The 22,731-nt window shown below is 40.9% G+C and overlaps 2 protein-coding genes across 8 annotated transcripts in view; one reads left to right on the top strand and one right to left on the bottom strand.

The window, feature by feature from the left end:
• Nucleotides 1-2,724: 2,724 nt before the first annotated feature.
• LOC132336754 (cytochrome c oxidase subunit 6C-2) lies at nt 2,725-8,176 on the top strand. 2 transcript variants are annotated; one of them, XM_059864576.1, is made up of 4 exons: nt 2,725-2,879; nt 3,469-3,596; nt 5,150-5,294; nt 8,051-8,176. In XM_059864576.1, exons 2-3 carry the CDS (start codon nt 3,483-3,485, stop codon nt 5,261-5,263), a joined length of 228 nt encoding a protein of 75 aa, XP_059720559.1. In that variant the 5' UTR covers nt 2,725-2,879; nt 3,469-3,482; the 3' UTR covers nt 5,264-5,294; nt 8,051-8,176. The 2 variants fall into 2 exon arrangements, with proteins under 2 accessions (XP_059720559.1, XP_059720549.1); XM_059864566.1 differs by having other exon boundaries at nt 2,726-2,879; nt 5,150-5,271.
• A 2,882-nt stretch (nt 8,177-11,058) lies between these two features.
• The window catches only part of VPS13B (vacuolar protein sorting 13 homolog B), a 431,824-nt gene continuing 420,151 nt past the window's right edge, over nt 11,059-22,731 (bottom strand). For all 6 annotated transcript variants that reach the window (XM_059864515.1, XM_059864541.1, XM_059864506.1 and 3 more), the window contains exons 59-62: nt 22,043-22,219; nt 19,508-19,610; nt 18,598-18,847; nt 11,059-13,054 (exon numbers count right to left, since the gene is read on the bottom strand). In XM_059864515.1, coding sequence (XP_059720498.1) covers nt 12,809-13,054; nt 18,598-18,847; nt 19,508-19,610; nt 22,043-22,219 — 776 coding nt within the window. In that variant the 3' untranslated portion in view covers nt 11,059-12,808. The remainder of the gene's footprint in view (nt 13,055-18,597; nt 18,848-19,507; nt 19,611-22,042; nt 22,220-22,731) is intronic.

The following is a 22,731-nucleotide window of genomic DNA, read 5'->3' as shown; positions in this document are numbered from 1 at the left end:
AAGGAGTTGGCTGTATATTCCACAGTAATGACATCAAAGGATGATAACAATTAGCACTTCATTTAGCAACTTAACTATAACACAAAGATGCCTAGCCAGCAGTATCTCAGGCACATGGAGAAACTGGCCACACAGAAAAGAATTTATTGACCTGGCCAGCCATGAAGGAAGCTATTGAAAACAGCAATCAAGATTTTTTTATTTACAGACCTAGTTCCATCCACCAAAATATTCTGTCTCCACAAGACTGATGTTTACAGGAAAATCACTCATATCTTATCTGTGATGACAGTAGCCCTGAAACCTGCCATGCTTTTATTCCAATTACATTTGTATTGTCTTTTTCATGAGGGCAAGTTCAGTAAGAAATTGCTTTCTTATACCTAATGTAAACCTGCCATCTTTCAGTTTAAAGCCATTACCCCATCCTGTCACTATATGTCCAATGTAAAAAGTCCCTCTCCAGATTTCTTGTAAGCCCCCTTCAGGCACTGTAAGGTTGCTCTAAGATCTCAGATTCTTCTCTTCTCTAGGCTGAAAAACCCCAAATTCTCTCCAAAGGAGACAAGGAGACCCTCTAATTATCTTTATGGGCCTCCTCTGGGCTCACTCCAACAGTCCATGTCTTTCTTGTGCTGGGCCTCCAGAGCTGGATGCAGTGCTCCAGAGCTGGACACAGCACTCCAGCTGGGGTCTCACCAGAGCAGAGTAGGAGAGCAAAATCATCTCCCTCAACCTGCTGGCCATTCTGCTTTTGATGCAGCCCAGGATGTGGTTGGTTTTCTGGGCTGTGAGCACACATTGCTGTCTCACGGGGAGCTTCTTGTCCATCAACACCTGCAAGTGGCCCTTCTTATTCCCTGCCCAGCCTGTATTCATGTTTGAGATTGCCTCAACCCAGGTGGAGGATCTGGCACTTGGCCTTGCTGAACTTGATGAAGTTTGCACTGCCTCACCTCTCAAGCCTGTCCAGATCCCTCTGGATCCCTTCCCTCCAGTGTGCTGACCACACCACACAGCTTGGAGTGGACAGTGCTGAGAGTGCACGTGATCCCACTGTCCATGCCACCAACAAAGACATTAAACAATGCTGGTCCCAAGACTGACCCCTGAGGAGCACCACTTGTCACTGGCCTAGACTGGAACACTGAGCTCTTGACCACAACTCTTTGAGTGCAATCATCCAGCCAATTCCTTTGTTCCTCATTCACCAAGTGGTTCACCCACCAAATCCATACCTCTCTAGTTCAGAGACACGGATATCATGCAGGACAGTGTCAAATGCTTTGCACAGGACCAAGTAGGTGATGTCAGTCACTCATCCCTCATCCACCACTGCTGGGACCCTGTTATAGGAGGCCACCACATTTGCACGATTTGCCCTTGGTGATTCATCTTGCCATTCTTTCTGCATGACATCATTAACATTTGGGGTTTTTGTGTTAATCCACATAGGAAAAACTCTTAGACAGACATTCTTCATTTTAGTCTCAACTATTGTAACAAACTTTTCTTCAGTTTGAGAGAATGTAGTCCAAATTGCTCCTATTCAAACTGCTATTGCAAAGAACATTCTTCCAGCTTGTAGCCACAGCTGTATGATTTCCCTCTGAAATTTTCTACTGACACATTTCTTCTTAATTCCATCAGAAAAAGTCAACTCCTCTTCAGTTTTAAGGGTCCATCTTTCTCATTTAATGTCAGGATCTGCTGGCGTTGGCAAGGGAGAAAAAGGCATGAATGAATTCCTCACTGCACAGGAGGGGCTTTTTCAAGCCAAGAATTTATAGCATTTGGTGTAAATCCCACAGAGACTCCCCAGGAATACAAATGACAATTCCACGTCCAGGTGGTGATTAAGTGGAAATCATGGGCAAAGCACATGTTCCTCATTTTCAATAAAGGAAAAAAAGCTGTCTAAAGGACATCTAGAAGGGGTTACAAATGGCTTCATTTCTTTATAGGCTTGGCCAATAATTCCTGGCAAACTCTCTGTATAAAGGCCTGAGTCCCTCAGCCCAGCAATGTCACCCTTCAAGTGAGTGACTTGGTTTTCTCCCATGGCTCTCAATAGAATCACAAAATGGTTTGGGCTGGAAGGAACCTTAAAGACAGGAAAAGGGACCTGAACATGAGCCAGCGTGTGCCCAGGTGGCCAAGAAGACAAGTGGCATCCTGGCCAGCGTCAGAAACGGTGTGGCCAGCAGGAGCAGGGCAGGGCGCTGTGCTCGGCACTGGTGAGGCCACAGCTGGGACGAACAGCTCCGGGCCCCTGCATTCAGAAAGGGCATTGAGGAGCTGGAGCGAGCCCAGAGAAGGACGAGGGAGCTGGGGAAGGGTCTGGAGCACAAGCCCTGAGCGGAGCAGCTGATGGGGCTGGGGGTGTTCAGCCTGGAGCAAAGGAGGCCCGGCTGTGACCTGATCGCTCTCCACAGGACCCTGAGAGGAGGCTGCAGCCAGGTGGGGGTCGGGCTCTTCTCACATGTAACAGGTGACAACACAAGAAGACATCGCCCCAGGCCGTGCCAGGGGTGGTTGGGGTTGGACATTAGGAGGAATTTCTTTATAGCAAGGATGATTGAACAAGCATTGGAATGTGTTGCCTAGGGAGGTGGTGTCCCTGGGGCTGTTTAAGGAAAGACTGCACTTGGCACTCAGTGAGTGCCAGGGTCTGTTTGGCGCGGTGCTGTTCGCTCCCAGGCTGGACTCGATGCTCCCAGAGGCCTTTCCCAATCCAATCGATCCTGCGGTTTGTTCCCACACCCGCCGGGTTTGACCCGCGCCGCCCGCCGTAGGCCGCTGCCCCCCGCGCATGCGGAGTAGCGGTGCCGCAGCGGGAGCGCGGCCGGCGGCGCGGAAGGACCTTGGTGGGCCGTGAGGTGAGGCCGCTCCCCGCTCTTGCCGCGGCTCCCGCCGGTCCCTCTCCCTCCCCTCATTCCCTCTCACTTGCCTTATCATCCTCATCCCTAGGGCCGCCAGCCGCCACTCCCCGTTCGGCCGTAGCCCTGCGACAGCCCTGTGACCTTTGCGCGTCCCTGAGGGTGGCGGAGCCGGGCCCAGCCGTGGCGGCTGCAGCGCGGGGCTGGGGCACCCTGGGTGCGGGGAACGGTGCGGGGCCGGTCCCAGCTGTCCCCGGTGCTGTTTAGAATGTCTAGCAGGACAGCAGGCCTGGGAGGGAAAAGCCTGCGGGGAGCGCAGCTTTAGTGTGAACAGCGAAGGCCAGCCTTGAGTCCACAAATACTGGGTGTAAGGAGTGTAAGAACTTAAACTAGAATCGTGTCATAAATAGGTTGTTCTTGAATTTTGTCCCTTAAATGTTCTCATTGGAAGGTCAAACGCACAGGACCACCGTTGCTTACATCGTGAAGACGATTCTTGCACAATACAAAAAGAATGACCTTTCTGTAGTACCGAAAATTATTTTAAGCAGAGCTTCTCCCACAGTTCTCTTATTTCTTCTTTCTTCAGAAAATCCAGTCACCATGTCGGCTGCACTGTTGCCAAAGCCCCAGATGCGGGGCCTTTTGGCCAGGCGGATGAAGTTTCACCTCCTTGGGGCATTTCTGGTGTCTGTGGGATCTGCAGCTTTGTACAAGGTGGGCTCTGTAGTCATTCCGTTATAAACTGGGCTCATTGGAATATTTAAAGAATTCATAATATTTTTGTGTTGAGATTGGGTTGAGCTGTTCATCAGAAAGGTTTAGTAATGTATTTTTGTAAGCATCTTTCCAAAGCACAAATAAATCTTCCTAATCTTCATTTGAAGAAATGTGAATATTCTGATGTTCCATGCTGTGTGTTCAAGGTCACGCAATTCCTGGCAACTTGACCTTGAGTCTCCTGGTCCCAAAAAGCTCTTGACCACTCACAGCTGATGCACATTAACCCAAGATACTTTGTGCTTTGGTCTGCCACAGTTTCTGAGACTTGGGAGATTTGACCAAGTCTTACTTTGTTTCTTGATTGACTTCAGGAAACTTGCTCAAGCAATTTGGAAAACCCATCCTTCACACTGAAGGTATCAGTGTGGGAAAACCCAATGTGGTCTTTCTGTCCTTGCTGTTGAGGTGTCGTGTGGAAATGGAGCATTATGTTTCCAGAAAAACACCCTTACAGGTTTGATTCCTGATAAAGAGCAGTACTTGTTCTTGAGTGCTCTTATTAAATAATTCTTGGATCTCATACACAAAGCAAAAAACACAGTGTGAATCCTTGTGGAAGAACTGGATCTTGGTTTTCCCCTTTAACTCATACATATATATTGGCAGCATTTGAGTGCTCAGGAAGTTGTTGACAAAAGTGATGAGAAATTAAGTTAATTTCAGGTTTTTCACAGCTTCTCAGAGACACAAATGTCTGTCAGAAACAATAAGCTCACACATGTACTTAACACATCTGTTGAGAGGTAGACAAGCTTGTTTGTGGTCAGACTTAGAATATAATCTTTTAGCAGTCTCTGGGTCAGTACCTTTTTTGGCACCCCCATGTTAGCACACTGGTAAGGTGGCAGACCAGATTTAGAACAGGTAACGTGGATCTCAGCAGCCATTTACTTTGTTCCATGTTAGATGCTGCTGTACAAACACACCTCAGAATTTTTTTCAAGTATTTGGGAGCTTTTTGAGTATATCCCTGTGCTTTACGTGACTGGGTGTCCAGGAGATTGGAATTGTGTCTTTTTATGTTGGTGACCTGTAGGAGTGGCTCGGCAGTCTTGTAAAATTTTACCGGATGTAGTTGACTTACAGTGTAGCTCAAATGTAGCCCTTCAGCATAGGATGCCATTTTATCTGGAGTTAGAGTTTTGCAGCTGCCCACAGGTACAAAACTTGCCATAATGACATGTTTTATGTATAAATCTATTAGCAGGGAGGGTGTTGGACACTGGTATCAGTACAGATGGAGTGGTTTTGGATCTTGAAAGTGTGATATGGTACCTTTTTTAAGGTTTTACTTCAGACATTTGTTCTTCTGACCAGTGATCAGGTAGCCTGAGCAGTGAGTTTTAACAGGAACAAAGGAATGTTTAATAATTTGAGCTAAAGGCCTTTTAGTTTAATATCTACTGATAGACATTATGGAACTAACAGAAAAAAAAATCTGTTTATAAAGCTTTGCAAACTTTAATTTTCTGTGTGTTACTTTCCAGTTTGGAGTTGCTGAACCCAGGAAACAAGCTTATGCAGACTTCTATAGAAACTATGATCCCATGAAGGACTTTGAAGCCATGAAGGCAGCTGGTGTGCTTGAGAGTGCACAATGAAAGTGTTGGTAAGCTGCATCTGCTTATTCAGGTAGTGAACTGCACTGCATTACAATAGGAGTAAGATGATTTCAGTGAGATTGTGTGCTTCTGCTTGGAGGGATCTTCCTTTTTTTTTTCAAATCGAAATGAATTTCCAAAGAGAAAGGATACAAATTGCACTCAGGAGACCTCTGGTTAATAAAAATGTGAAGAAACAGGAGAACTGGGGTCTGGAGAATAAAGGCAGGATAGAAGCTCCTGAATACCTTTTGTGTAATTTGTTTAACTTGTGGGTACAGGAGACAGAGTGATGATGCCAGGCCTTTGCCCTCCTCACATAACCACGGAGAGGAGACAAAGCTCTAATGTTAAACTCCAAGACTTGCCTGATTCCACAGTTATGTTCCTGCTGTCACATCTTGAACGGCTTAACTTGGGCCTGTCTGTATCTTCCGCTTACATACTTGTGGTGGTACAGGGAGTGAGAAAATGGAGAGGCTGATTCTCTCTCATAGCATACATCTTAATGTAAGAAACAGAGACAGACAGCTTCTGCATATCATTTTGTATTTTGAAGTTGGTGAGAGGGGGGAAGTACATCTATATACACCTATATATATATATATATATATGTATATATATATATATATGTATATATATATATATGTATATATATATACACACACACACATATATATGTATATATATGTGTGTGTGTATATATATATATATATATATATATAAAATCACAGGGGCATACAGCTCTGTGTTCTAATAATCACATTTTTGCCATATTGTATGAAGCTTGAATAGAACTTGGTTCACAGTACTCTTTTTTTAAGCGCTTGACACTGCCTTTTCTAGGAAAACTACCCAGCTTTGTTCTCTCTTGCTAGTAACACCAGGAAAAAAGTCTTGATTTCAGCTGTGTTGTAGTTATTAATAACTGCACTCAATAAGTTGCACAAGCTTATGTGACAACTCAATAGAGTTCCTCCCCCTTTCTTGGTGCAAATTTTTTACATTGAGTTCTCTGCTTCTCCTAAAATGACTTCAGACTAATCTAGAATGATAGTTTTTCATTCTTTTGGAATGTTTTCATACTGTGATCATTACGTGATAATCTGTGGCTTTAATTATCCTGGCCAGCTGGATTTTCTCAGCTTGTTTGCATGAACAAGCAAGATCGAATAAAAGATTCGTACTTAACACTATGAACACTGAATTCTGTTCTATGACAATCTGGAACTATCTGATTTCTGCTTAGCACAATTTTGTAAAAAAGCTCAGAGCTCCATCTCTTCTAAAAAATGAGAAAAAAAAGGGTAAAAGGTCCTTGTGTCACTCTCAGCTTTTGGTAGTGTTTTGGGTTTTTTTGTTTTGTGAGAGTGGGATACTGCTGTTCTTTAGCTATTGCATCCTTTAGTCAGGTGGCCTTCATCAGTGTATTCTAAAGGGCCATCTGGTGGTAAAATCATTTGGAACAAACACTGTCAACAAGGAGGCATGTTGAATATTTAATTCAAATCATGAGCGGGATTTATTTCTGTACAAATAGAGCTCCACTCTCAGCCTGTGTTCCCACTGGCAGCTTAAAAAAAAGTTGCACATTATGTGCACCTGTTAAAATTAAATGTTTCCTAAACAATTTTTCCATTTCTTAATTGTACTGGCTCAAAAGAAAACATGGGAGAGAAATTGTCTTTTGTGATTTTGTTTGAATTGATGATGTTTCTTATTCCTTAGCCTGTTTATATAAGAACAGATACTTTTTGAGTCTTTCATAGTAGAAAGAGGTTGGGTTTTTTTTTTTGTGCCTGCACATAAATACAAAAGTAGAAGAAGGGGAAAACAATGCCAGTGTTTCAGATGTTTTGTAAAGGCTGTGATAAAAGGACAAATACCCAGAATAGATCAAAGACATTTTTGTTTGCATCAGTAGTTTAAATCTTAGCTATTTTGAATTTTAAGCCTTTCTTTGGTGTAGTTACCTAAAGGATACAGTGATCATGCACACTCTCATCTCCCAGTTTACTGCAGTATGTCCTGTATGTGGCAGTAAATACAGTGGCTTAACCTCACTGAATACTCTCTGTGGAACTAGTACTTAGCCCCAGAATTGAGGAGGGGGTCGGGTGGGCAGGAAGGAGTTCATTAGTTATGGTGGTAGCATGGCACTCTAGACCAAGTTTGTTCCTGCTGGGCATGGGGGCACCTTGGCACCTCCCTGTGAATTCACACTTTTCCATCTGCTTGGTGTGGACTCTGGTGGTGATACTGACAATGGAAATTAAGTGAGGTATAAGTGTGAGGAGTATCAGGCATCTGCTGTTTGCTCAGCCATGGAATAAAGGAGGAAGCTTAGAGTTTGGTGCTAACCACTTTCAAGACTCTTGTCATGGAGCACAGCTGGTCTTGGATTGTGTTCAGTATAATGGGGAGAAGCAATTTGAATTTGGTTTTCTTCCTTCCTTGGTAGGCTGCCTGCACCACTTGTTTCCTCTCTGGCTCCTGTATGAAACTGCATTCCTTTCTCCTGCAGACCCTCAGCAAGACTGATTCAGTTACCAGTGCAGCATATATAGTGAATCTGATGTGCTGTGCAGTGTTGTTCCAGCTCTTGATTTGTTCCATGTTTCATTTCTGTTTGCCACATGAAGGGTGTGTGAAACTTCAAGCTCAGGAAATAACGGGGAATTCCTCTAGACTAAACTACCGCATAAACATTTCTCTTACATACTAATATGTTTACTTAGAGCATGAAGTTTGTCCATCATAACTTAATGGGCTTTTTTTATCTTGCAGATTCCCTTCATTTCAAGAAGACCTGATGACTGAATCTTATTTGTTCACTGAAGTGTAAAGTGCAATGCACCACAGTGCATGGCACGCTTTAATGCAACTCAATAAATAAAATACATATGTCAGTGACATTTAATTCTCTTCATTAATGTAGAAATACTTAAAGGCCCAGGTACTGGTTGGGTGGAAAGAGGGGTGGAAAGTCTTCAGAACTTGCCCAAGATGACTAAATCTATCTTTCCTCCAGAAATTATTTGCATCTCTCTTTTGGTCAAATTCCACATTTGATAGCACAGTATATCCCTAAGCAGTGACAGCTAGTTTGTCCCAGCTGCTTATGGGAATGTGCAAGAGGATGGATGTTGCAGGAAGGGAGAGGATGGATTTCTGGAGGGGTCTGTGTTACCTCTGGCTTCACTAGGTGAGCTGACCTTGAGACGAAAGAATTTGGCTAGAAATTCTGGAAATACACCAGCCAACCTTTTAGTCTTTTTCTGCTGTCATCACTGTATTGTCTTTTTTACATCAGCAAACTGTTAAAGCAAGACTTACAGACTCTGCCAATGCCCATTCTTACACGTGGTATATTATTATAATTGGAAAATGACTCCAAACTGCAAGCATATTCCCATCTAATTGATGTACAAGAGGGAAGGGGGTATAGGCAGACAAGGTAAATACTGTAATATGGTAATAGAAATCTTGGCATGCTGCTTTTAGACATGTATCATCTATTTTAATATCTGGAAGTAGTCAGCTACGCGTAGTTTGGATCCCTGCTACATTCTGTGCAGTCTGAGGCACGATGCTCTGTCTTGGGCCATGATAGCCTGTCAGTGAGAACAGGCTTTGTCATTGCCTGTTGCTCAGGATGAAGAAGGTACTAGGACTGCAGCTTTTGTTTGCTAAATGTGGATACTTAGGAGAACAGGCAAAAGCTGACTGCATGAAAGGAAGGAAGTCTTTGTATGAAGCAGCATGACAAATTAGGCCATCTGTGTTGTATTTGGAGGTCTTCAGTTCAAATCCTGTTTGGAATACTCTTATTATTTTACATGGATCATTAACTACTTAACACTTAATAGGTATCCTTGAACAACATTTGGACTAATGAAAGCACATAAGTAATATATGTGATCCAGAACATTTTATAGAGCAACATGGGATTTTCTTTAAACTTCTCATGCAGACAGTGCTTCCTTTAAGCAAAGAAAGAATTCGACATTAGTGACGCTGGGGAAACCATATAGTAATCAAAATACCCCAGCTCCTATAAATGTAAACCAGAGCTTAACAATAGCAAATGATACCCATTTATCTTCCCAATGTATAGTATAAACAGTGTATGCCATTAAGTACTGACTAACATTTTCTCAGGCCTGTCTGCAGGTTTAAATAGCCAGGGGTCTTCAGTCTTACTGACAGCTTCAGAGGCAAAGAAACTTGCTACTGCCAGGTGTGAGGTTAATAGACATGACTTCCCTTGTTGGTCTAGGCCCCGTATTCTTCACAGTTGCTATGAATTAATTTACTGTTAAATTCTTAAGTTTCTTTTAAATTGTTGTAGCCAGCAGCAGTTATTTCAGTCTGTGTTCCTTCAGCTACCAGCTCCTGTGATTTAAAGAAATGAGAGTTTTGTGACTGAAGGCAGTTTTTGACAGATACAGCGAGCTCAGGGATGTCTCTGGCTAAATGTATTTAACAAAGGAAGCTGAGTTCTAACTTCTGTGGCTATGCTTTGAGAGTCTGCAGGCTGCAATTGTTGCTTTCTGGATGCAGTCTGGGTTCACACTGAATGCAAGGCAAGTACTTCCCTTAAGCAGGCAATGCCAACCAACCCACAGCCTCCTTTCCTCTGGAGTAGGAAGGGAGTGCAAAGCTGGATACCTAACCTGCTTGTCTGAAATCAGCACCAACCCACCGGTTTTCCTTTTTTTTTTTTTTCCTTCCTTTTTTAAAATCTTTTTCTTTTGCCAGCAAGAGTTCAGCTAATTCTATCATACAAAGGATTGGAGTGGGACATAACATAGTACAAGACCTGCGAGTTAGACCCTAATCAGTTGCTTGTTACAGGGCATTCTTTTTCTAGGAGATGCAGAGCTGAAAAACATGCTTGGCTGCTCTTGGAGATTATCCCAAGTGTCTGAAGGTTTTTGCTATATTTATGTATGAAATGATATATAAAAAGGAATTATTTGACCTGAACTGCTTTGGGAAAGGTCTTGCCTGACTATGGCTTCAAATTTTTTGGCTAGCTTACTTTATTCTGGAGTGTTTGAGGAGTGACTGATGGTTCTGGAAGCAAACTAAAAAGATAGGTTTGAAGTTGTGAGCTCTCTAGGTCTAAAGAGCGTTATGAGAGTAGGCATGTTTTAAGAGTACACATTGCACTGCTTTAGCAGCTAAGTACAGGCAGCTGCTCTTTGGACAACTTTGTTTTCACAGTTCACACAGCTCATATGTAGGAGAGGTTGATTTATGTGCCGTCCCCACTCGTTTCCATACATGTGGTCAGAAGGGGGAGAAAGAACCTGCCTAATGCAGTAAAGATGCAGCTCTATTCACTGAAGAAAAGTGTAACTTAAGCAAGTGTTTATTCCAGGAGAATGTAATTCAGGAAAAACACAAATGAGTCTTAAAAAAATGGCTGAAATCTACAAACGTTTAGAAATGAAACTGCTGTTCCTCATTTTATACAGGTGTGTTTGCATCCCCTTGGCTTGTCTGTGTACTCCATAAATAAGGAACAGATTAGTCTAATTGAAATAGTGAGTACAGTGCTGTTTTGATTCAGTTAGTCACAAAAGCATAAAACTTTTCAGCACACGTTTTTGGCAAGCTAGTCACCAGTTTTTACTTCCAAAGTATTGTCATGATCTATTGCATTTTCTGGTACACTACAAAGTCCAGTGACCAACTGGATCTAATGGGGCCCTCATGAAGCTTGTACATCAGTCTTGTCATTGTCCTGCACCTTGTAACCAAATGAATAAACAGCTCACCAGAAGAAGTATTACAGGAATAGCTTTATTATCTTTAAACAATTTAATTATATTACAATTTATCCATCAATATGCAAAATTAGAAGTATTAAACAACTTCCATAAAATACTGAGGAATGAAGCACGTGTGTATATACATATACATTTTTAAACAGGGTTATTTAAACAATGACTATTTAATGACTAAGTTATTAAATCATTGGATGAAATGTTGATAACTTATTTCACAGTCAGAAAAGGACAATGCAGACCCCAGCCTCCTTTATTCTCAGTAGATGAGAGACACAGCTTTAGGAATACCTTTTAACAAAACAGAACTCAAGAGAAAAACACTGCAGTTACTACATTCTTATTTACTGTGCATTTGGTCATATCAAGTATGCATAGAAGTTATTAACTATAAAGCATATGCTCCAAATGGCGATCACAATTTATTCCAGTTTTTGACTCCAATTCTAGCCGTGTTCAGGAATCTCCAGACATAATTCATTTTGGTAAGCATACAGAACAGGAGAGAAAAGTTAACACACATAGAAGGAAACCAAGTAAGTTTTTGGTTTCAAAATGAAACTGCCATAGCCAAATTTGGTGTGTAAAGTCATCTAACTGTGCCCAGAGACTGATTTCTTGTCTACTACAAGAAATGCAGGTGTTTAACCTATATTTGTAAGTGTATTGTGATGGCATCATTAACTGTTATTGTAATTGGTGCCTGTGGGTCCATAGTTTTCAATCAACTTAAAAAAAATTCTCACTTTTCTTAGTACATATTTGAAAGGCCACATTTCTAAATATTCCTATTTTTATCAGTTTGGAGATGATAAGCATAAAATGAATTAGGGCTGAAGGGAGCACATACAATGTAGTGGTGGCAGATCAGAAATAAGCAAGACCCCACAAGGTGTACTTAGCACCTGCACATCTGGGTTACATTGAGCTTGGAGATTTTAAGGACACAGCTCTGTTTCTTCAATTTTTGAACTGCATGTTACTGGCTTCCAGTTAATGAGCAGACAACGCATGGTCATACATACATTGAAAGTACTTCTGAAAATTTGATGGTGGATAAAATAAAGTTTCTGTATACAGACAGTTTTAAAAATAAAGTCATGTTGTAGTTCATGTTTTGTTCTCCAAACCACACAAAGGCACTAGTTTACATTATGGACTAATGTCCTGCAGAACTTCAGTCAAATAAAGGAAGCTATTTTAAGGTTAAAGTGGTGCTAAAACCCAGCTGTCACTAGTAACTTAAACCAGCCACACTGGGCTTTTCAGATTTAGTGGGGGAAAATGTTTTGCCTCAGGACGAACATGTTGAGGGAGTGTGGGTGTGGGGAAAGGCTCAGCCTTGAGCAAGTTTTTACAGCTGAGTTATAAACCTGGTTTATAACAGAAACTGGCAGACCCTAAAATAAGATATAGAGGTATTGATACACATTTCTGTGTGTGGTAAGAACATCCGTATGCACGTAATTTTTCCCCATTCTCTAATTTTTGAAAAGAAAAAGGATTTTCATTAATCTGTAGTCCAAGGCTGTTCCTTCTCACTTTATTCGTTTGCCAGAACACTTTCCTTCCAGCGCTAGTATTTTGGCTAGGAAGCAGGAATGTTGTCAAGATTAGAAAAGCTATTGGGCTTTGTTATCAATTTCTACCTCCTCAGAAATTACATGCATCTCTACTTGATGTGGGTTACTGCAGAGAAAGCATTGCTTTCAAACTCCTACAGCCTTACTACATGCACCAGAAATAACTACTAATTAAATCCTTTCCTCAAGGCTTTATTTTTCACCATGGTGAATTTGCTAATGAATACCTGGGCAAAATTTGGATCAACTACATACTGGTAGGTTTTTGTTATAGTCAGGGGCTGTTCAGCAGCCACGGTTTGCGGGGCTGGCGCTGCGGCGGTGCTGGGGGCCAGGTGACAGGAGGCCTTTGTGATGTACTCCACCAGGCGGTTGTACTGCTGCTCTGACAGCCTCTCTCTGGCGCCCTCGGCCTGGAATCATATAAGATACAATAGTTACTGAGTGTTTGACAGTAACTCAGCTGAGCAGCGAGGACAAAAACTTCCACATTTCTCTGATAAAAATCTTCCTGCCTGAAATCTTAAAATAGTTTAAAGGATTTTTAAAATCATGAATGTTCTCCCATAGTTGAGTCCTTGGGTAAAATTATTCCTCTCCTCTGCTGTTTTGGACTTCTGAGAAGCTCTAACTCTGCCCCAAAAAATTTAGGCAGTATCTTTTGAGAACTTTACAACAGATCAAATCCTTGTATACAGCAAAGGCATTGAAATCCCTTTTAGAAAAATGTCAGTAGCTCTTGGCAAAGCTTATCATACAGAAATTCTATTTAGTTAAAATATTTTAGTCTTTAACTTAATTTAAAATGAAGACTAGAAACTACTTTCCAGGTGAATGTTCTATGGCAGGATATATCCATCTGCTTCTGGCAACAAAACCCATCCATGCAAGGACATTTTTCTAAACAAAAGGGTTTTACTAAAGATGATCTGGGTATTTTGTTTCTGGAGAAGACATTAAGGGATCTGTGTTTTGCAGGCTGAAATAGGTAGAGATTGTTTAAGATCCTAGCAAGAAGAATGCAAGTGACCTACCCTAGTGGGAAAAATACAGTAAAGCAAAAACTGTAATCTGTCATATGGTTGCAGCCAGATAAACTATTATCCAGAAAAGCTATGGGCAAACCTTGCTTTGGAAGATAAATCTGCTGTGCACTTATTTTTGAAGAAGTTGAAAATGACTATGACTAGCTTGAGAAGGGAAGGCAAACAAGCAGGCATCAAACTGGTTGCATGGTCTCAAAAAAACTGTATTTCAGAAATCCCACCATGGATACTACAGTAGTATGACAAGCTAAGTCATTCAAAATAGAAGTTACTTCCAAAATATTACAATGAAGAAAGAGGCAGCAGCTATAATAGGGCTAGGGTTTGATGCTTCCTTATTTTACACTTGGAAAATTGCTGACCAGTTTAATTTCTGTAGGATTTAAAATTTCCTTGCTGGACATCATGCTAAGGATTTAAAGACTGCTATCTTCTCCCTACTTTCAGGGAGTTTTACAGGTCTTGCTAGCTAGAATGATATTTTCAAACAGTGCCATTAGATTCAATTTAACATCCACAATCAATATCTTGTCATGTCTCTGGACTGCAAGACTCATTTAAATATCTGCTGCTTATTTGAAGAAAGAATTAATATGATTGATAAATAGTGATAGGTGTCACATTCACATGAAAAAAAGTCCCCTCTGTTTTTTTTACTATGCCTTTGGAGATAGATTTGCTGTTCAGCGAGTAGAAACACTCCTGTTTTCAATCATCACAAAATTGCTAAAGGAAGCAGGCTCATGAACAAGCTCAGAAGTTTAAGGTTGAAGCCTATGCCTAGAAACAGTGGAAATGATGAAATGGGCAGAGGAAGGGGTTGTTTCCATGAACAACCTTAAGGCAGGGAGAAATCAGAAGTCAGACTGCTGCAGCAGACTCCCCACTAACGGCAGAGAATGGTGTCTGAACCTTGACTTTGGTCTGGTGGCTCAGTGAGAGTATCTCAGCAGTCAGTCTGTTTCAGCAGTTGAAAGGAGAGAAATATACTGAAGTACCATCTGTGTAAACTGGATTTTAAGTTACAGGGTAAATCTTGCATGTAGGTGGCTTCACACCTTTTCCTGATTTCTCCTAGGGAGGTAAGCCCAGGGACAGCTGGGTTCTGCCTCCACATTGACCAGAAGATCCTGCTTGCCAAAGGAGATGGAAATGGTGCTGGTATCCTACTCATCTACTTTTGTGAACCCATTCTTCATTAAGCCCCAGGCCACTTTCCACAGATACAGCATAATTATTCAGGAGGAAATATGAACTATGGTTGGATGGTCTTCCAAAGTGACTGGGACCCTGCTTGCTTTTAGATGACTTCATCTGTAACTAAGTGTCTGCTTCTGCAGCCAGTTTCAGTTTGGCTTATATTTTCAAGACAAGAAAAATTTGGAATTGATGTTATTCTACATTTTTTCCTAAATGGGACCTAAGATTGTCACTAAGTACCTCACTTGCTGCTTTGAACATTTATCATGTTAATATTCAGATCACTCAAGGATTCAAAACTTGATAGAGGCTTGCTTAATGCACCTCCTAGAGGAACATTAGAGTTATCAAGTCCCTTCATACTACAAGGCCATACTTCTGGGTTAAGAACTTCAGTATTTTTCTAAAATTTCTCCCATTGTGGTTTATAATGAATAAGCCTTCAGCAATTCTAACTCTACAGCAGCTACAACACCTGTGCTGTGCAGTCCATATGGGTGTAGCACTGATCTACTCCTCTGTGCACACTGACTAAGGAGATCCAGCTCTTTAGGATTTTTTTCCATTGCTTTGAGAAATCCAAAGATTGGTTTTGAGCTTGAAAGATGATAACACATAGGACAATTAAAAAAAAAAAATCTGGAATATCTGAAATTCCAGGGCCCTTCAATTTTTTCTTGTCTTCTTGATGTTATGAGCTATACCAAGAGCAGCTGGAAGAGCAGGACTTTTGAGTTTGACATCTGTCTGGAAACAAGCAGTGTCTCAATTACTTTGGAATATAATCCAAATACAATTAATGCTTCCCTTTCAATAACAAACTTGTCAGTGCCAGAGTTTTTAAGAATCCATCCAGGCTATTCCTATCCAGATGGATTAAGTTATATATGTGGAGGCGAACAAGGCATCAGGCAAACCTATTGCTGAAAGAGTCAAAATATGCTCTATAACATCTCTGGTGATTACAGCTGTAGAACAACTCATGTTTTGTTTCTTAACTGTTCCAAGAAGTTGAGGAGAGGGAATGAGAGAAACTGTTTTGGGCAGAGCTGAAACAAAACTTTTGGCAATTGTTTTTGAGAGCAGTAATGCAAAAAAGTGGATTTTTATAGCCTTGAAATTAAATGTTGCAATTTCTTATATTATTTCTAGCATCTTTGACTAAACTAATCAGAAAAATAGACATAACTTATATTGGTAACATTAGCTCTGTTCTGCTAAACTTGAAATAACATTTTGATTGACCTGATTGGGCATTTTCCAGCTAAAAACTGAGGCCATCTTTGCAAATGCCATCGTGCACAGACATGTCTGCACTTCAGCTGAGGACACCTTCAGTGCAACACAATGGCCTACTATTAATACTGAGGAGTTCTGCCTATTTAGGCATCACTCTGCAGCTTTGAGGCCGCTCATCTGCAAGTCACAACTTGTTCCTCCTAAGGTTCCTTTTCCTAATCACATCTGAAGACTTTGTAGAAGCTCTTGCCAGGAAGCTGAAGGGAAGCTCTGGCTCCCATCAGCACCAGTGCTGCACGTGACACCCAGACCACAAATTCAGCTGCAGAAAGGAAATCTCCAAGTACGAGATCTCCCAATCCACTAAAAAACCCATAGCAAATATTAATTACAAAACACTCCAAGTAATTACAAAAACTGTGTATGAAGCTTTTTGGAATCTTGTACTGTGTAGCTGCCTTAGCTGCCTTAACATAAAAAGATTCAAAATGTTTTATTCTCAGTTTCTTTCAACTGCTCTTCCTCACAGCACATTTCTTTAAATTTTTACAAGAATTTCAGTATCAGTATCTGCATTCTGAAGGAATGTTTTGCCAGGTCTGTATTCTACATCACCCAACTTTTGCTGTCTTGCCATCACTGACTTGGCTCCACCGGGGACACAGGCACTTTTCCCATGGCATACATTTTCACTGCATTCTCAAGAGCTGTATCAGCAAAAGAGATGCTGTACTCAGGCTGGGGGCTCAAGGCTTACAGCTCCTAGAGCTGCATTGCTGCACCACTTGAGTAGGACTCCCATATTTCCATCCAGAACTTCAGAAAAAAATGATGCATTTGGTCCAGTACCTCCAAAGGAGGAGGGTTATGAGCATGCATGTGTGGTAACGTTGGACTCCCCATGTGCCATGCAGGGTTGCTCTGTGCATTTAGGGGCCCCACTTGCCCATAAATCCTACATATTCCCAGCTGTAGCAGCTGTGGGGGATAGAATTAGGCTCCCTGTCCCTTGCCTTCCCTTCTCCCGAACAGGCAGACCCTCTGCAGCCTTCATCAGCCGCTTGCAGCAAGCTGCCCTTCCCCCAAAGCAGCAGCCTTCTCCTTACACCTCAGAAAGCCAGATGCAAAGACAACACTCCAATCCAATAAAAAAAATCTAGGCTGGTGCTATGGTTAGGGTTAGGATAGGCTGAGTGCATCCAGTGCCTTAGTGAAAACAACTTTTCTTCTTCTTCCCTCCAGGACACTAGCTCTGGACTGAGCAGCACAGTCTGGACTCTGACAGTGTGATGTGTGCCTCCACCAACCACTCAGCACTCAGGGACAAAAAAAGCTCAGCTTCGCCCATTTGCTTCACAATTTAAGTAATCCCTCATGTAGCTCTGTGGTGTGAGAAGGCAACTTCAGTCAACAGTTCTCTGTGAGACTGAGGTTAGTGGGAAGACAATAAATATAAATAGTGAATTCAGCACTAAAGAAAGATTTCACAGAAATACTCAAGTGCTGTCACGACACTGATGAAGTCCTTGCTGAAATCACCAGCAAAACTCTTCAGTGACTTCAGCAAAGTTAGGATTTGACTGAAGGTGCTCCTACTTTTTGTCACACCTCATACTTCAGGGCTTTTATATGTTCTTTTTTTATATTTGAAACATAAATTTCTGGTATAGCAGTCTATAAACTACCTGGCACACTTTTATGAAAACCGGGACATGCATGTTTGTTTTTGAAATGCTCTCTCATATGATTCTACTTGAGAATTTAATACAATAAACATTGTTTCCCAAAAGTGTAAAAATATAACATTCTTCTGCCATTAAAAAAAGATAATTAATCCAAAACCCCTCAGTATTCAAAGGGCTTAAACATCTTTCAACATGAAGATGAAGCGTTTATGCTCTTACAGGCAAACACTTGGTACATCCCATCTCAGAGAGGGACTAATCCAATTTAAACCTAGCATTTGCAGAAGAAGGAAGATCTAAGGAAGTAAATACAGCCAAACAAGACCACTGTGCTAGAAAAGACAAGATAAAAGAATGCTGAAAGGAACACAAGCACCACTGAACTGTTAACAGAATTCCCAGAAGAATGAAAGGAACTGCTTTTGCTGGGACTTGGTAGGCACAGGGTGCAATGCTGACTTGCCAAACAATGAACACCTGGTGCCTATGTAGCCATGAGAACCTTTCCAGAAAAGAAGTGGTGCTTACCAAGAACTCAGACTTCCTCTATTTTTTTCCTTCAGAAAATTTGTCATAGATATGCTATATCATGATCAATAAGAAGATAGAAGGGAGGAGACACATTCCTTTCACCCAAAGGGAAACACAGCCAACTATGAGGGACAGATCTCCTGGTTTGGCACTTTAATCTCTGACCTCCCAGCCCAAAGGTGAGTATTCCCACTGCCAAAAGCACCAGCATCAGTGTAACTTCATCTTTGAATGGAAAAGTACTCAAGTCTTTACCTCCAAGTCAGAAGGCACTCTCTGTTGTTTTAGCTGCACCTTCAGCAGATCTTTTTGCTGATCATCTTCCAGACAATCGATTTCAGTCACGGGGAAGGCCTGCTGCTGTGTGTCTTCACTGATGCTCACGACAAAGAGCACCTCTGAGGTGAGCAGCAAGCAGCCTTCATGCTGCTGGCCTGATCCACTCACAATCATGACATCTAAGGCCATATGAACCTCTGGCCTTCCCAGAGATTGCAGCATTTTCCTGCATTATCAGGTTAAAAAAAGAAAAAAGACAAAAAAGAACTAGTTAGTGTAGTGCCTTGGATCCTCCAGGGCTTATTTTGATCACTGTTTTTACTTAAGCCTGTAGCTATCACCTACGAAGTAAAATAAGCCAGGGAGTGTATTCCAAAACTCCATTACTGAAAGATATAAGACTTTAGATTTAAAGAATGAATGTGAAATTGTTACTTATCAAAACCCCTCAATCACTCACTGCAGAACTGGCCTAATATCTGTGCTAGGTTAGCCTTTTTCCCATCCTATTTCCTTGATAATAGAAAAATTACCCCGAGAAGTGGCTTAGAAATTCAGTGCAGAAAATAAAGCTATCTTCCCTAACAGCTGTTTCTGGAGATGTGCAGTATTTTTCTTGGGCTCAGTGCAATGATAAAATAAGTAAGAACTCACTGAATACCATTAAATAAAGATCAGCTCTGTAGTTTCAAAGCTGGATGCAGATCAGCAGCCCATCATTTGCAGATTGGGTTTCCATGCACTACCTTTGTGTTTAATGTTCCTAAGCAAACTGCCATAACTCAGCCTTTCCTAGGGAAGCCTTTCCTGTTAACTTGACCAGAGGCCAGAACCTATTAATAAACAATGTGGATGTAAAAATGAGCAATTGTCTAAATAACGTTACCAGACGTATTTGACGTGGCTGTTTGGAGCCTGCTCAACCTGTTGATCATTTGGATGAGAGCGCTGCTTGGGAAGCTGAGAAAGTCCAGCTCCATGCAAAATACCTGTGGGTAAGAGAATTCAGGTTTTTTAGTGGTTGCTTTCTACAATGCAGTTACGTGTTGCAGTGATGTCATCTGTTTAAAGCAGTTCATAAAATAGTGCAGATCCAAAATGATGTCACATCTCTGGAAGCTGTAGTCAAGATAATTCATTAAATATTACAATTCAAGAGTTTTGTACTTAACCCCCATGATTTCGCTTTAGCAAGAAACAAAAAAAACCCCACTGTGTGTTCCGTGAATCAGCTCTACACTTGTAATCAAGAGAAACATAACACTCCTGAGAGCCATCACTTCAGGGCAGGATCAGACACATCACTTAGGATTTATGTAGAAAAAATCAAGACCATTGTTAGCTTTCTTGCTTAATATTAAAATACTTTCATATACGTGTCACAATTGGTACAAATTAGAAGGCAAGTTTGCCTAGATACTGCATTTAAATGCTCAGTTACTTAATCCAGCTGTTAAACACAGATCCATGTACATTTATGAGATCTCCTGGGGCATCTGGTTTATTGTGAATTCTTCTTAGTGCCAGCACAGAATGGAGACTATAAGCAGCAGTTAAGCAGGTTTCTAAAGAGACTCTCCAAAGCCGAAGATGATACACTATGTATAATTTCAGATGGCCTGTGAACGTTCAATGATGAGGTATGGTCACCAGAAAGAATGCGTGGGATGCAAAAAAATTCACAAATTAAGTAGTTTTAAAAATTTTTACATGACAGACATGGACTAGGTTATGCAGCAAGCATTAGTCTTATATGGTTTGGTACAAAGTTACTCTTTTACAAATGTACTTTACAAATAAATTAAGAGATTTTCTTTTGTCTAAGGATTCCAAAGGCATAAGGGTGTCAATAACTTAGATTCCCTCTTACACAATGGATAATAATTTAAACAAAACATCAGCAATGAAAAAAAACCCTTTAATTTTTAGCACACATGTTGATGGTAATACTTAAAAGCAGCATCCCAATTGTAACAGTTGGCTTACCGAGGTTCTCAGCATTATGTGAGTGAAAATGTTATTTACAGATGGAGACAGAGAGAACATGTGTTTATTTCTGTGTGGTCCTCCACCCCTTGGTCCCCCCCAAGAGGCACAGTCCCACTTCCAATCCAGTTGTGGGTAAGAGTTACTTGAACTCTTGTGTATTTTCCTCTCACGCACTGTCAACTATTATTGATATAGTTTTATGTTTTTTCCTGGCTAACTCTTTTTGTCACATGGTCATGGAAAACATGATGTCTTATATACCATATCTACAATGAAAAGTGTCCCTCTACCACTATGAGTTTCTTGATAAAGACAGCAGCAGAATTAAATCTAGAAATAATAATGTCCTGGGCAGCAAAGGCAACATAGAGACAGCCGACGACAGAAAAAACCTTCTGATTTTGCTGACAAGGGTTTTACACCTATGGGGTGTATAATTCAGGAGAACAGTTATTATTTATGATCATACAAACAAGATAAAGTTGATTTGAAAGAATTCTAATTGTTTCATTATTTCTTTTACTAGATGGAATGAGCTGTGGATGTTGTGGGAAGCATCCTAACCTTAAGCTGTATGAGAACTACTCATATTTTAGTCAACACAACAAGCATAAATTTGCTAGTGATTAAAGGCTTAAATATTCAAGGTTTGTCTGGTATGTGAGTTGGATTTATTGACACATTGTCCTTCTATCAATATCCTGCTTCTCTTCCCTAACTCCCTCCAACCACCATTTCTTCTTAAATATTCAAGCTGAAAGTAATTTATTGATAATGGAGACATATAAATTAGTGTGTTTTTATATTTTATTTTTATCTTTTACACTTTTTTTTTGTCCAGAATTGTTCCCATCAATTTGACAGGATTAAGCACCAGTGCCATTACGTGCTCAGGCTAGCTGGAAACTCCACCTCTGGTTGCTCTAAGGTTACCCATGTATCTGAAAACAGGACTGTCTTCTTGTGAAGCTCCAGTTTAAAGGGGATGCTCTTACTGCATGACTCACTTCTTTCTCCCAAGAACGTAACTCACTCTTTGTGTAGAGACAGCCCAACTCTTTCCCTGCCAGAACAAAGCAATCTCAAAACAACGCTCTAATTGGACATAGTGTTGCTCTAATCCTTTTATGTCAAAAACTATTTTTCAAGCACATATGTTTCTGTAACTAATTCTACTGTATTCCAAGAATTACTTCATGCTTTCTGCATTCTCTGTTTCTGTGGCTGTACATCGCTGATCAGTAACACAAGAGAGAAGCACAACACGATGGCGTTTCAGAAAAGCAGCAGAGCATTTGTAAGCATTTAGCTGTGGCATTTCTAAACCTTTCTCTAAGTCACACAATACTGAGCTGAATAAATAAGACATAGCAGGTTGTGTCTGAACAGCATTTTAAAATGTACATGGAGGTGTTGGAAATAAGATACTCACCATAACCTGTCTGGGAGACGAGCTCAGCTGCCCCTCCAATGGGCTTCGTGAAGACGCCCATGATTCCCTTCCCCACACCTGAGATGACCCCTTTGGCTTTATGCCCAGCAGAAGCTTGGGCCTCAGATACTCGCTGGAAATTCCGCATCGGCTGATCCACAATCCCAGCAATTGCACCTGAAAAAACAAGAGTCTCCAGTAAGTAGTGAAGATAAATATTCCGGAATAAGAGGAAATCTTACTACTGGACCTGAATATTGTTTGGATTCAAGACTGCACCCCATTCTTATACAGCTATTTAGCATGTGACCAATTAGCTAAACACTATCTTAGCTTCAATTAAGATCAAACTTTTTTTTTAAACATTTAGATCACCTAACCTAACATTATTTTTCCTCTTTCGACTACTTATGCTAAATGCTTTTACTGAGTTAATTTAGTTTGGCTCATTCTGTGTCACAATTCTGAAAATGCTGGGCTAGGAATAAAATCTTCCAGTTTTAGACAGCTAGAGCTGCTATGGAAGTGAGATTTTCACGTAAGTGCAAGATTGACTTCATGAGAATAAAAACTGTTTGTATTCAATAGATCATTTTTATATCCTCTTCCACTGCCAGAAATGTTCATAAGCTAATGCAGCTTTTGATATATGACTAAGATTAGCAGAATTAGACTTTGAGACTTTTTGT

The sequence above is a fragment of the Haemorhous mexicanus genome, chromosome 1 (assembly GCF_027477595.1).
Source record: "Haemorhous mexicanus isolate bHaeMex1 chromosome 1, bHaeMex1.pri, whole genome shotgun sequence".
NCBI lineage: Eukaryota > Metazoa > Chordata > Aves > Passeriformes > Fringillidae > Haemorhous > Haemorhous mexicanus.
This window is presented reverse-complemented; position numbering and strand designations above follow the sequence as displayed.